Source organism: Pleurodeles waltl, chromosome 9 (assembly GCF_031143425.1).
Source record: "Pleurodeles waltl isolate 20211129_DDA chromosome 9, aPleWal1.hap1.20221129, whole genome shotgun sequence".
In the NCBI taxonomy this organism is placed as follows: Eukaryota; Metazoa; Chordata; class Amphibia; order Caudata; family Salamandridae; genus Pleurodeles; species Pleurodeles waltl.
Window position 1 is genome coordinate 431,310,418 of NC_090448.1, and position 12,385 is coordinate 431,322,802.

Sequence of the window (12,385 nt, forward strand, 5' to 3'; positions counted from 1 at the left end):
AGAAATGTTGGCGAAATTCAATCTGACACTCATGGGGTGGAACATGCCCATAGGGGGTATCCCAACTTTTGTGGGGAGAGGGGCAAACACTACGATGATTATATTTTTATCTCAGCATCTTTGCGAGGCTATGTCCTTCATGTTGAGACTAAATGGGACCCTCACAGTAATCATAACCTTTTACAGTTGTCCCTTATGGGGGTATGGGGCTACAGGCTAATCCAGCCATAGGACCTTTAGATTCAGATATAATCCCACAAACCCAAATCTGTAGATTACAACAGGCTACGATTGTGCTGCATCAACTGCTTTTTATGACATGTAATACCGAGGTAACCATTTGTGTGGATGAGGGCTTCCCCTGAGTCAGATGTTTTGGGTGCTTCTTTTTACAGTTTGCTAGCATGTAGCCGCTAGCCTCACAAAGTTAGGCAGCAGAGCAGCACTGGGAGGGGGAGGATTGTTTGACAGGAAATTTTCGACTGCCCATAGGTTGTTGGTAGACACTTTGAAACAAGAACCACAGGATAAAAATTTGGTAGCACAGAGAAGGAAAACTTATGATCTTACCCTTGAGGAGTGTAAAAAGGAAATTAAAGATAAAACCTGGAGGGAACTCATGGAGGTGCTAAATAATAACATGAGATTCTGGGAAGTCATTAACTGCCCATATTTTTCAAGGGTGTTGAACTCTCCCATTGGTTGTATTCTCCCTGCTGAGACCTAGGTTACGTACTTCAAGAGCATGTACAATCCCCCAGAAGGGGCATATATTATTTATCCTAAGGTTTTTAAGAAAGGTTATGCAGATGTAACATTCAGTAAAGATGAAGTTCTTTTAGCCATTTTATGCCTGTCTAGCAGAAAAGTGCCAGGACCTGATGGGGGTCCCAGCGGGCCTGTACAAATCTAACCCTCCGCTGTGGGCAAACATTTTAACTCACATGTTTAATGCAGTCTGTAAAGCTGAGTTCACCCTCATCCTGATCACATTCTATTATTTTTCCTATATTTAAGAAAGGGGCAAAGGATGATCCAAAGTGCTATAGGCCATCTCCCTTATCGACTCGACTGAGAAAGTATTTGGGAGAGTAGTTTTAGCCAGATTAAGTGAATGGGCAGAGCAACACAACATAATCTTCCATTTACAATATGGCTTCAGGGCAGGAAAAGGGACAATAGAACAATGTCTTAATTTACATCTTTTAATAGAAATGTACACAGTGGGCAAGGGTGAGACATTACACTTAGCCTTCATGGGTTTAACAGCCACCTTCAATAGAGTCAACAGATCGAAACTTTGGTTGCTTTTGAACACTGTAGGAATGGAGCTCTGCGTAGTCATTTTTTTGCACGATTTGCACATGGATTTGCTTGCTGTGGTTAGATACAACCTTACTGGGTGCCTTTCTTCAGTGTGTAGCGGGGTGTGAGGCTAGGCTGTATGTTAGCCCCCTTCTTATTTACTCTTTATATTAATGGTCTAAGCCCATCCCTTAGTGCTATAAGTAGGGATATCCAATAGGTGAGGGCCCAGTTTATTCCAGTGCTTCTGTATGCAGACAAAGCTGTCCTGTTGGGTAGGACAGCAGTCGGGCTGCAGCAGTTACTGAAGGGTTACATAGAGTTTATGGATTCACTGGACCTGAGCACACATTTTGTTAAATCCTATACGATGGTATTGGGAGTGTGTAGGAGAATTAAGAACAAAATCCGCAGGGGAACTAAGGAGATCGAGGGAGTCTTGAACTTCTCACATTTGGGGGTACTGTTTGATGTAAATGATTCTTGGGTGTCCCTGCGGAAAGCAAAAGGGCATGCCTTTTCAGAGCCACAGGGGCAGTTCTGAATTTTGCAAAAAAGCTGGAGGCAAGGCCTTTGCAGGCCCTGTTAAAGGTGTACAAGGCAAAATGCATGTCCATTTCAAGTTATGGAAATGAGGTTTGGGGATATAAAGCCTGCAAGGTACTACAAACAGAGGAAAACATTTTTTTCCAAAGGATTCTACTGCTACCCCAATCTGTACTACCATTTATTGTGCATGAAGAACTGAGGATCGGATATTTAGCAGACCAGGTGACCCTAGTCCCTTTGGCTCTTTGTATTAGGATTTAATCTAACCCAGCTCTTGATTTACATTTGAAGATCGTTAAGAATTGTCTGGCCCTGGAAAAAGGGAGCAGAATAGGCTATTTTCAGCAAATAAAAAGCCTGTCCCAAGATGTTTTAGTCCCCTAGTTCGCTCACTAAAAGAGATTGGAAATGGGCGCAAAGGCAGTTCTCGCTAGTGGCTAACTTGGAGCGAGAAACTACTAAATTAGTTAAACCTTGGGTGAGGTTCTTTATTATGTTAAAAAGCAGTCCCACCATTGAGCCCTATCTACTTGAAATTAGGAATCCCTTCTATATATTCTGCATTGGCTGGTAGCAAGTCCCCAGGGGATTTATAATCTCGAGGCGGTAGGCCCCGTTCGTGCGATATTTTGTGCTATTGTGTGAACACCATCAGGCCCGCGCCAACGGTTCATTGTAACTCTGTTAAAGGGAAAGGGGTACATACATGTATGTAAACTAAACAGTTTTAGATGTAAATGCATTTTAAATGTGAATGTTTTAGAAGTGAATGTTTTCAGCAGTGCATATAATTTTACATTTTTAAACATTTTGAATGTTGTGCTTGCTTGTATGGTTTTAAAGAACCGAATAAAGCTGTTTTGACTTTGACTTTGACAGTGTATAACACGGGAAGACAAAGCACTGTGTGTTATTCTTGCAAGCCGTTTCTCTGGCAAGAAAGGTCAGCGTTATTTGTGCTGTGTGATGTGCCCACTGACCTGTGTCCTACTAAAGTTAAACATTAATTTATTTGCAAGACTGGATAAACAGCTCGCTGATAACGTTTAGGCATCTCTCCATAAACTGAAAACATAAGACACAGACCTTGTTTTTGGAGCACACAGTACTGCTCTGGTATCATGGACACTTCTTTCTTAGTTATGGAGCTCGGTGGTGGAATCTTCCTTTCATTGGTTCTCACTGTGACCTGCCTGGTTTTCATCACAGTCTGGAAATCCACCTGCCAGAGAAGCAAACTGCCACCTGGTCCAATTTCTCTTCCATTTCTTGGGAATGTGCTCCAATTGGATAGCAAAAACCTGGTCAAGTCAATTATGAAGGTATGGAGGCTTTATCTTGACTGTTATTTTCAGGGGAGCTGTGGTTTAGGTGCTTGTTAAATCTTTCCCTAAAGAAGCCCAGGTAAATTTACAGCTTCCAAATGGTGGTAGCTGTTTATACCAATGGGCAGATTTATACTTTTTGACGCAAACCTGCGTTAGGCAAATTTGAGTAAAAAAGTACAGTGCCAGCGGCTGGGCACCATATTTATGGAATGATGCTACCCGACGCTAAGGCCCTGTTAGCTTTCTTAGAAAGGAAACTAACAGGGCCGGGGAGGCATGGGGGAACCGGGGCTTGTGCGCCAAATTATGGCGCTACACTGTTTAGAGGCAAAAAAAATTGCCCCCAAGCAATGTAGCGACATTTTCTGGCGCACAAGCCACATGGACATGGCTCCTGTCTTAGTAAAGACAAGAGCCATGCCCACCACCCCAATGGCCATGCCAGGCGACAAATGTCCCCTGGGCATGGCCATTGGGGCCGGCGCCGTGCAGGGGGCCCAAAGTCAGGGCCCTGAGCGGGGTTTGGCAAAATAAAAAACACAATATTCACCTGGACTTACCTTGGATTGGTCCCTCATCCGTAGGTGACATCCTGGTGTGGGTAGGGGTGGGTGGGGGTGTCCCTGGGTACATGGAAGGGCACCTGAGGGCAATTTCCATCATCTCCGACTATGGAAATCTGCCTACAGGTCCCCTTACGCCTCCCTAGACCCAGGTTTTAAATAATGATGCTAAGCAAGCTTAGCAACATTATTTAAGGCCCCCATCCCCCTGTTCTGGATTTTAGCACAGGGGGATAAATATGGTGCAAAGGCCATATCGTCCTTTTCTGGACGGGAATGCCTACCTTGCATCCCATTGACGCAAGGTGGGTTTTCCCCTCCAGAAAATGACATAAACATCATTAGCTTGGCGCTAGACGTGTCTAGCGCCAAAGTATAAATATGGAGTTAGGTTTGTAATGAGTTAGCGTAAAAAAAAAAAAAGACGCTAATTCAGTGCAAACCAAGTATAAATATGGGTCCAAGTGCCAAGACACAGTGACTTTGGTACAGTAAGGAGCTATCACTTAGTTCACAAATGCTCTCCCTCCTTTAACTTAATCTGAAAAGGTATCTAATGCAGAAATTGAGTAGGTCCTTTACAAGATCAGGTGAAGCTGCTTCATTCTTTTGCTTTTCTATTTGATTTGACTTTGACAGAGCTCTGATGACTGTGGACATCAAAACTGTACCCATTCTGAGTGAGACTGACTACTGTTCTAGCAAGCCAGACTTTTGATATTAACCTCCCAGTGCCCCAGACTGGGGTCATCATATATGGATGCTTAGTAAGTGTGGGTTACCAACACTGAGTGGAAGGTGGGTTACATTTAAGCATGTTTGCATGCTGCACAAGTTTGTGGTCCTCATTCAGAAGTCTGTTTTAGACGATGGCAGGCATACGATCCTGCACACACTGCTTCCTCAGCCCACCTCCCAGAAAACAGTTGTAGTTGGTGGATGAGGAAAATGTTCCAATGCATTCCCTTTGACACACTGAGGGCAGGTTTACAAGCCTCTAGCACAACCTTAACACCACTGTAGCATCATTTTTATGACTCTAAAGCAGCATTAAGGTGGCCTATTTCCCTGCGCCATGTTTACAGAGTGGCTCAATGCATGCATTGTGCCACATTACAACCTTTTGCGCCACATTATGCCTACGCCAGGCATAATGTAGGCAAGGGGGTGTTCCCACGCAGGGAGGCCCGATAAAATGGCGCAGTGAAATTTACAAGATTTCACTGCACCATTTTTTCTGTCATTTTTAATGCTGGGACAGGCATTAAAGTGACACACCCATAATAGTCTGTGGGCCTCCCTGTGCTTTGCTGCACTAGCTTCAAACATTTTTAAGCTGTTGTGGTAACGACTGCCATGGTGCATAGTATTATAAATACAGCGCAACCATGGTGTCGTTAGGGGGGCAAGAGGGGTGCAAGAAAAGTGGTTTATCGGGACCGATGTGCCACTTTCTTGTAAATTTGCCCCTGAGGTTCCTCCTACACCAGTGAAATCCATTAATCCCCTGTTTTTTATGGTGCTTTTGGTCTTTGATGTAATGAGAACAGACAGAGGGGACTGCCTAACCTACCTGGAATCAACATAAAAACCTTAACTTGTCCATATTAGTCTTACAAGTGATTCTTGGCATCACACCAGCACAAACACTGCCATGCCGCAAAGCACCACACCAACCTCTTGCCACATCACACCAGAAGTGACCCACCGACTCCACTGCCTGCGCCCTCAACATGCGCTCTATTTGCAACCACTGCACGGAGTTATGCAACCTCACCGCCACCCTTGTACATACATTGTCTTCCTTACTGAGACCTGGCTCAACCCCGCATCTGCCCTTGACAACACCACAGCGACCCCTGACGGGTATAACATCACCATGACTGCACCAACAAGCCAGGAGGAGGAATAGCCATTATCTAGAAAGAGATGATACAGTACACCCCTACCACTGACAATACCACGACTCCCATGGAATACTTCAACTTTTAAGATCCACACAGACGACAAGATAACCATCAGACGTATGCTCACATATAAACCCTGGGCCCGAACTCCAAGTTCTGCAGCACTATCACAGACTTCATTGCACCCCTAGCGCTGGACTCCAAGGACTGCATCTTTCACGGTGACCTAATCTTCCACATCGATGACCCAAACAACAATACTGCCCCCTCTCCTTGACAACCTCAAATTGACCCAAATCATCTGTGACCCCACACCACACGTCACATGCTGGACCCAATTTTCACCTCCATCAAATAAAGCAATGTCACAGAACTCATATTGACCGACTACTCCATGATCCACTTCAGCATCCCCAGCCTTTGAACCCACCACCCCCATGATGGCCAGCACCCCCTACCACAGCTGGAGCAAAATTTCAGAAACCTGGTGGACAGACACCCTCAACACCTCCCACCCAGCTGCTGCCATCAACCTGGAACATGGAATCAAGAACTTCAACACCTGGATCACCAACTGCACAGACTGGATCGCCCCATCAAAGACAACAGTTATAGATGATCCTCCAAAATGGTCCGCTGGTACACCTAAGAACTCAGAACAACGAAACGTGGCAGCAAAAAGCTGGAGAGGAAATGGCATGTCAGCAAAGACACCCCTGATAGGGCAGCCTTCAAGACCTTTCTCAACCCCTACCACTGCCTGCTGAGAGCAAAAAAGAAGATAGCCCCACACGCATGCATCAAACCCAGCGCTAACAACAGCAAGGAACTTTTTAACATCATTAAGGAATTCTCTAACTTTTCAGTGAAAACAACATAATACCCTCACAAGAACTGTATAACAACCTCACCAACTTCTTCCATGACAAAATGACAACCATATACAGAAACATGGAACCACAACCTACACCCATGGACTTCCTCAACAGATAATCCCCCACCACAACTGCCATGAACCACAGACTGACCACCTGGAACCACCACTCCACCCAGGACACCACCTCCATCATGAAATCCATCCATTCAGGAGCTCCCACAGACCCTTGCCTGCACCACATCTTCAACCTCAGAAACCATAGGATCAGTCAGGAATGCACTACCCTGTTCAACATCTCAGTCACTATTGCAACATTTCTCAACACCTGAAAACATGCCGAAGTCAGTCTACTACTCAAAAAACTCTCCGCCGACCCCAGAAAACTAAAAACACTTCCGCTTAATCGCCTTGCCTCAATTCCCAGCCATAGTACTGGAAAAGCGTATCAACAAACAAATCACAACACACCTGGAGCAGAACCAGCTACTCAACGCCTCCCAGTCTGGCTTCCTCAGCAATCACAGCACTGAGACCACTCCGATCACAGCCACCATCATTATCCAAACCTTTCTTGACTGAGGAGAACCAGCAGCTCTGATTCTTCTCGACCTCTTGACAGCTTTCAACACAGTAGACCACCACATGCTGATTGAAACACTCCACCACATCAGCATCCAAGGAGACACACTCAGATGAATCACCTCCTTCCTCACCGGAAGAACACAGAGGGTTCACTTACCATCTTTCACCTTCAAACCCAAAGATATCATCTGTGGTGTCCCCTAGGGCTCGTCCCTCAGCCCGATGCTATTCAAAGCACACATGACACCACTGGTCAACATCATCAGAGCTCACGGTCTCAACATGATGTCCTAAGCAGATGACATCTTTTGGACTTTTTTGCTTATGCAGGGTCATCCCCAATCTTTTTGCCTCCTGCCTCCTATTTTTCTGACCTCTTGCTGTTGGTTTTTTAAATCTGAGCACTTTACCACTGCTAACCAATGCTAACATGCATATGCTCTCTGTGTAAATTGTATTGTTGATTGGTTTATCCATGATTGACATATTTGATTTACTAGTAAGTCCCTAGTAAGGTGCACTAGAGGTGCCAGGGCCTGTAAACCAAATGCTACTAGTGGGCCTGCAGCACTGGTTATACCACCCACATAAGTAGCTCTGTAATCATGTCTCAGACCTGCCACTGCAGTGTCTGTGTGTGCAGTTTTTAACTGTAAATTCGACTTGGCAAGTGTACCCACTTGCCAGGCCTAAACCTTCCCTTTTCCTACATGTACGGCACCCCTAAGATAGGCCCTAGGTAGCCCCAAGGGCAGGTTGCAGTGTATGGTTAAGGTAGGACATATAGTAATGTTTTTTGTACGTTGTGACAATGAAATATTGCTAAATTCGTTTTTCACTGTTGCAAGGCCTGTCCCTCTCATAGGTTAATATGGGGGCTATCTTTAAATATGATTAAAGTGTAGATTCCCTTTGGGAGTGGATGGACATGTGGAGTTTGGGGTCTCTGAGCTCACAATTTAAAAATACATCTTTAGTAAAGTTGATTTTGAGATTGTGTGTTTGAAAATGCCACTTTTCATGGATTCCCTGTCTGGGTCAGTTTGACAGTTGAGCTGGTTGCACCTCACACTAGACAATGACACAAAGTGAGCTGGGGTGTAGTCTGCATTTCCTGTGAGCCATCTGTGCTGGGAGGGAGGGGAGGAGTGGTCACTCACACCTGAAAGAGCTGTGCCTGCCCTCGCACAATGCAGTCTCCAACCCCCGGTGAGCGTCTGTGGCCTGGCCTGTGCAAGGCAGGATTTCACATTCAAAAGAGACTTTATTATGAAGTAGGCCTACTCCAAAGGAGAAATTGAGTATAAGAAGGGGACCCAAAACCACAGAATTTAGAACACTTCTGGAAACCAAGAGGAACCTCTGCCTGGAGATGAGCTGGAGAGCTGAGGAAGAAGAGCTGCCCTGCCTGTGACTGTGCTTTGTGGCGCTATCCTGCAGTTGCTGCTTCTGCCTGTGCTAGAGGACAAAGACTGGACTTTGTGTTGCCTTCCTTCTTGTGAAGATCTCCACGGGCTTGATTTAGATCTTGCCTCCTGTTGTTTGAAGTCTCAGGAACAGCAAAGACTTCTCTCTGCCAGCACCTGGAGTCTCTGGAGAGACTCCTACTATGCCAAGTGGTGCCCATTCAGTTCCTGGGACCCTGAAAGGAAAAGCTGGCAGCCTAAGAGGAGGAAATCCACACATAAAGCGCTGTGCGGGGAAAAGATTGACACAACTCCGATCTGCGGCTGAGGAAACGATGCACCACTGGCTTTGCGGCTGAAAATCGACGCTCGCCTGAAACGTGACCAAAGAATCAATGCACGGAGCTGGAGAAACGATGCTCAGCATCGCTGATGGAGGCTGGTGAGATCGCAACCCATGCTGCATGGTTTTCAGATCATCGTGCGGCTGGATTTCCAACGCAAGTACTGCTCGGCATCTAAAAGAAACACAAGGCCTGCCTGGACTTGAGAGTGCTGACTGGATCGATGCAATGCTCGCCTGTGGAGAGAAGAAATGACGCGCCCGACCCAACAAAATGAGAAACGACACAAAGTCTTGCTCGTGAGTTACATCGACCATCGCAAGCCCTTTTTGATGCACACTCGCCCGTGTGGGGTTATTTTTGACGCACCCAAGATACATTTTCACGCTCACAGTGTTTGTGTGTGTTTAAAACTACATGAAGACCCTTTTTGCTTTTTAATTGATACATTTACTTGTGTATTGTGAATTTTTGTCGTTTTGGTCTTGTTTTGTTTAGATAAATATTCTCTATTTTTCTAAACCTGTGTTGTATCATTTTGTAGTGTTTTCATTAACTTACTGTGTGTGTTGGTACAAATACTTTACACCTAGCACTCTGAAGTTAAGCCTACTGCTCGTGCCAAGCTACCAAGTGGGTAAGCAGGGGTTAGCTGTGGGTGATTCTCTTTTACCCTGACTAGAGTGAGGGTCCTTACTTGGATGGGGATAACCTGACTGCCAACCAAAGACCCCATTTCTAACAACATCCAACTCATCCTCTTACTCACCGATGACCCTATCACCACCAGGACCAACTATAACAGATACACTGCAAGTGTCACCGACTGGATGAAGAACAACTGCCTGAGGCTGAACACATGCAAGGCAGAAGTACTGATCTTCTGTAACAGAAGCAACCATGGAATGACTCCTGGTGGCCATCAGACCTGGGACCCGCACCCACGAACCATACCAGAAACCTCAGAATCATCATTGATAACAAGCTCCCCATGAAATCATAGACCAGCACTGTGTCCCCCACCTGCTTTTTCACTCAGCACATGATATGTAAGATTTTTAAGTGGCTACCACTGCACATGAGATGTATCGTGACACAGGCCCTCATCACTGGTGGCTGACAATTCTTTCTATGTAGGAATTACCACTCACCTCCTACAGAGACTTCAAACCATACAGAATGCTGCAGCCAGACTCAACCTCCCTGAATGAACCCACATCACTCCCCACCTCAGGCAACTCTACTGGCTCCCCATGTCGCCATGGAGAAGAGATGCTGATTCAAGTTGCTGACCCGCGCACACAAGCCTTTGCACAACCAAGGACATGCCTACATTGACCACTCCCTGAACTTCCACCAACTGTTGAGTAGATTACACTCCATCTTCCTTTCACTTGCCCATACTCCTCGCATCCATCAAGCAGACATGAAGAACACTCCTTCTCCTACATCACAGCAAAGACCTGGAAGAACCTTCACATGTAGCTCCAGACCATCACCTCACTTCCGGAATTTTGAAGGACCCTCAAGACCTGGCTGTTCGAATGAGCCTCTCTGGGGCCTTCAAGTGCCTGGATAGCTTATCAGGTGTTAGCAGTGCTATACAAATACTGACTGATTGATTGACTTAGAGGTCCCTATTAAAGTGGCACTACATGTGCCCAGGGCCTTTAAATTAAATTCTACTAGTGAGCCGGCAGTACTGATTGTACCACCCACTTAATTAGTCCCTTAAACGTCTCAGGCCTTCCATTGCAGAGCCTGTGTGAGCAGTTTTAACTAGCTTTTTTGACCTGGCAAAATAAACCATTTTCCAGGCTCAAACCTTCCTTATTAATACATATACGTCCCCCTAGGGTAGGATCTGGACAACCCAGAGGGAAGGGTGCAACGTATTTAAAAAATTGTTATACGTACTTTTCAACTTTACATGCACTGGTAGTGAAAAACTCTTAAATTTGTTTTTTCAGTACTGCAAAGCCTATCTCTCCCCAAGGATAACATTGGAGTTGCCTTATTACATGTTATAGGTATAATTTCCAAATTAGTAGAAATGACCAGTTCATATTTGGTATTTCTGAAATCACAATTTAAAATCCTAGCTTATGGTGAAGTTGGATTTTAAATTGTAATTCAGAAAATAATTTTTTTAGAAAGTAGGCATTTTCCTGCCTTGTCCATTTACTGTCTGTAGCCTGGTCACATGCGGAGGTGTAGCTGACAGTAGGGCTTTGTGTTTTCCTCCTAGACAGCCACACATAATAGGGTGCTTGGGTGTGCCAGGAACAGAAGGAGGAGCTGGGCACAGTCCCACTTACACCTGAATAGGCTGTCACTTGCCTCCACACAAAAGGCTGTATACCCCCTGTAGGTAGTCTGAAGCCAGGTCAGGGAAGACAGAATGCCTGGGGATTTCAATGGAAAACCTCCAGAAGCTTCACCCTCACTTCAAAAGCCCAAATCAGTATAAATACTGGATCTCAGACACCATCACTTCAGTGCATTTCTGGAGCCATGGATACTCTGCTAGGAAGAAGGACTGCTGTACTGCTAAAGGATTGTCACTCTGCTGGACTGCACTCTTCTGGACTCCTGCTTTATTGTGCTGACCTGCTGCCTGTTGCCTTCTTGCCTCTGTGAGAAAGACTGGACCTGCATCTCTTGAAACCAGAACCAAGAATGACTCCAAGAGCTATTTGTCTGGTTTCCTGACCTGACATCTCAGGGACATACCAAGCTTCCAACAACCTTCCATCTGGACTTTGCCATCTGTGAGTCTACCCAGCCAAGTAGTGCCACCCCAGCCCTGGGAAGTGGGCTTAAAGTGCTTTACCAGTCTCAGTGGGACAAGCAGAATGGACACATCTCTTCTGCTGTGTGGCAAAACCCAGAGCAGAACTGCTGAATCTCTTCTGCTGCATGGATTGGACCTGTCACATACACCTGCATCACTGGTGCAACCTGCCACACCTTTGGACTGCCACTGCGGAGTGCACCCTTGGTGCAGTTCCTAACAACCTTCGTCAACGGCAGCCTCAACCACAACGCCAGACTCTGCAATGCAGCCTCGCAGAAATCGACATCACCAAGACTGCACGCTGCACTTTTGACGCCATCCTTAGTATCGCAAGCCCCATCGACAGGTTCCTCGATGAGGATGCAGGGTCTCCTATCCCAACATCACTGCATCTTGTAACTGCACATTGCTTCAGATGCACAACTGTAGGAAAGTACCATCTTGCCTGGCATGTTACCCCCACATTTCACTGTATATATGTTGTTTTAGTGTATGTGTCACTGGGACCCTGCCAGCCAGGGCCCCAGTGCTCATAAGTGTGCCCTGTATGTGTTCCCTGTGTGATGACTAACTGTCTCACTGAGGCTCTGCTAACCAGAACCTCAGTGGTTCTGCTCTCTCTGCTTTCTAAATTGTCACTAACAGGCTAGTGACCAATTTCACCAATTCACATTGGCATACTGGAACACCCTTATAATTCCCTAGTATATGGTACTGAGGCACCCAG

The 12,385-nt window shown here is 45.8% G+C and overlaps 1 protein-coding gene across 1 annotated transcript in view; it reads left to right on the plus strand.

Annotated features, from left to right (window-relative positions):
* The first annotated feature begins 2,946 nt into the window (after positions 1–2,946).
* The window catches only part of LOC138259478 (cytochrome P450 2C19-like), a 564,007-nt gene continuing 554,568 nt past the window's right edge, over positions 2,947–12,385 (plus strand). The window contains exon 1 of the mRNA XM_069207248.1: positions 2,947–3,176. Within this exon, the coding sequence (XP_069063349.1) occupies positions 2,976–3,176 (201 nt within the window). The 5' untranslated portion in view covers positions 2,947–2,975. The remainder of the gene's footprint in view (positions 3,177–12,385) is intronic.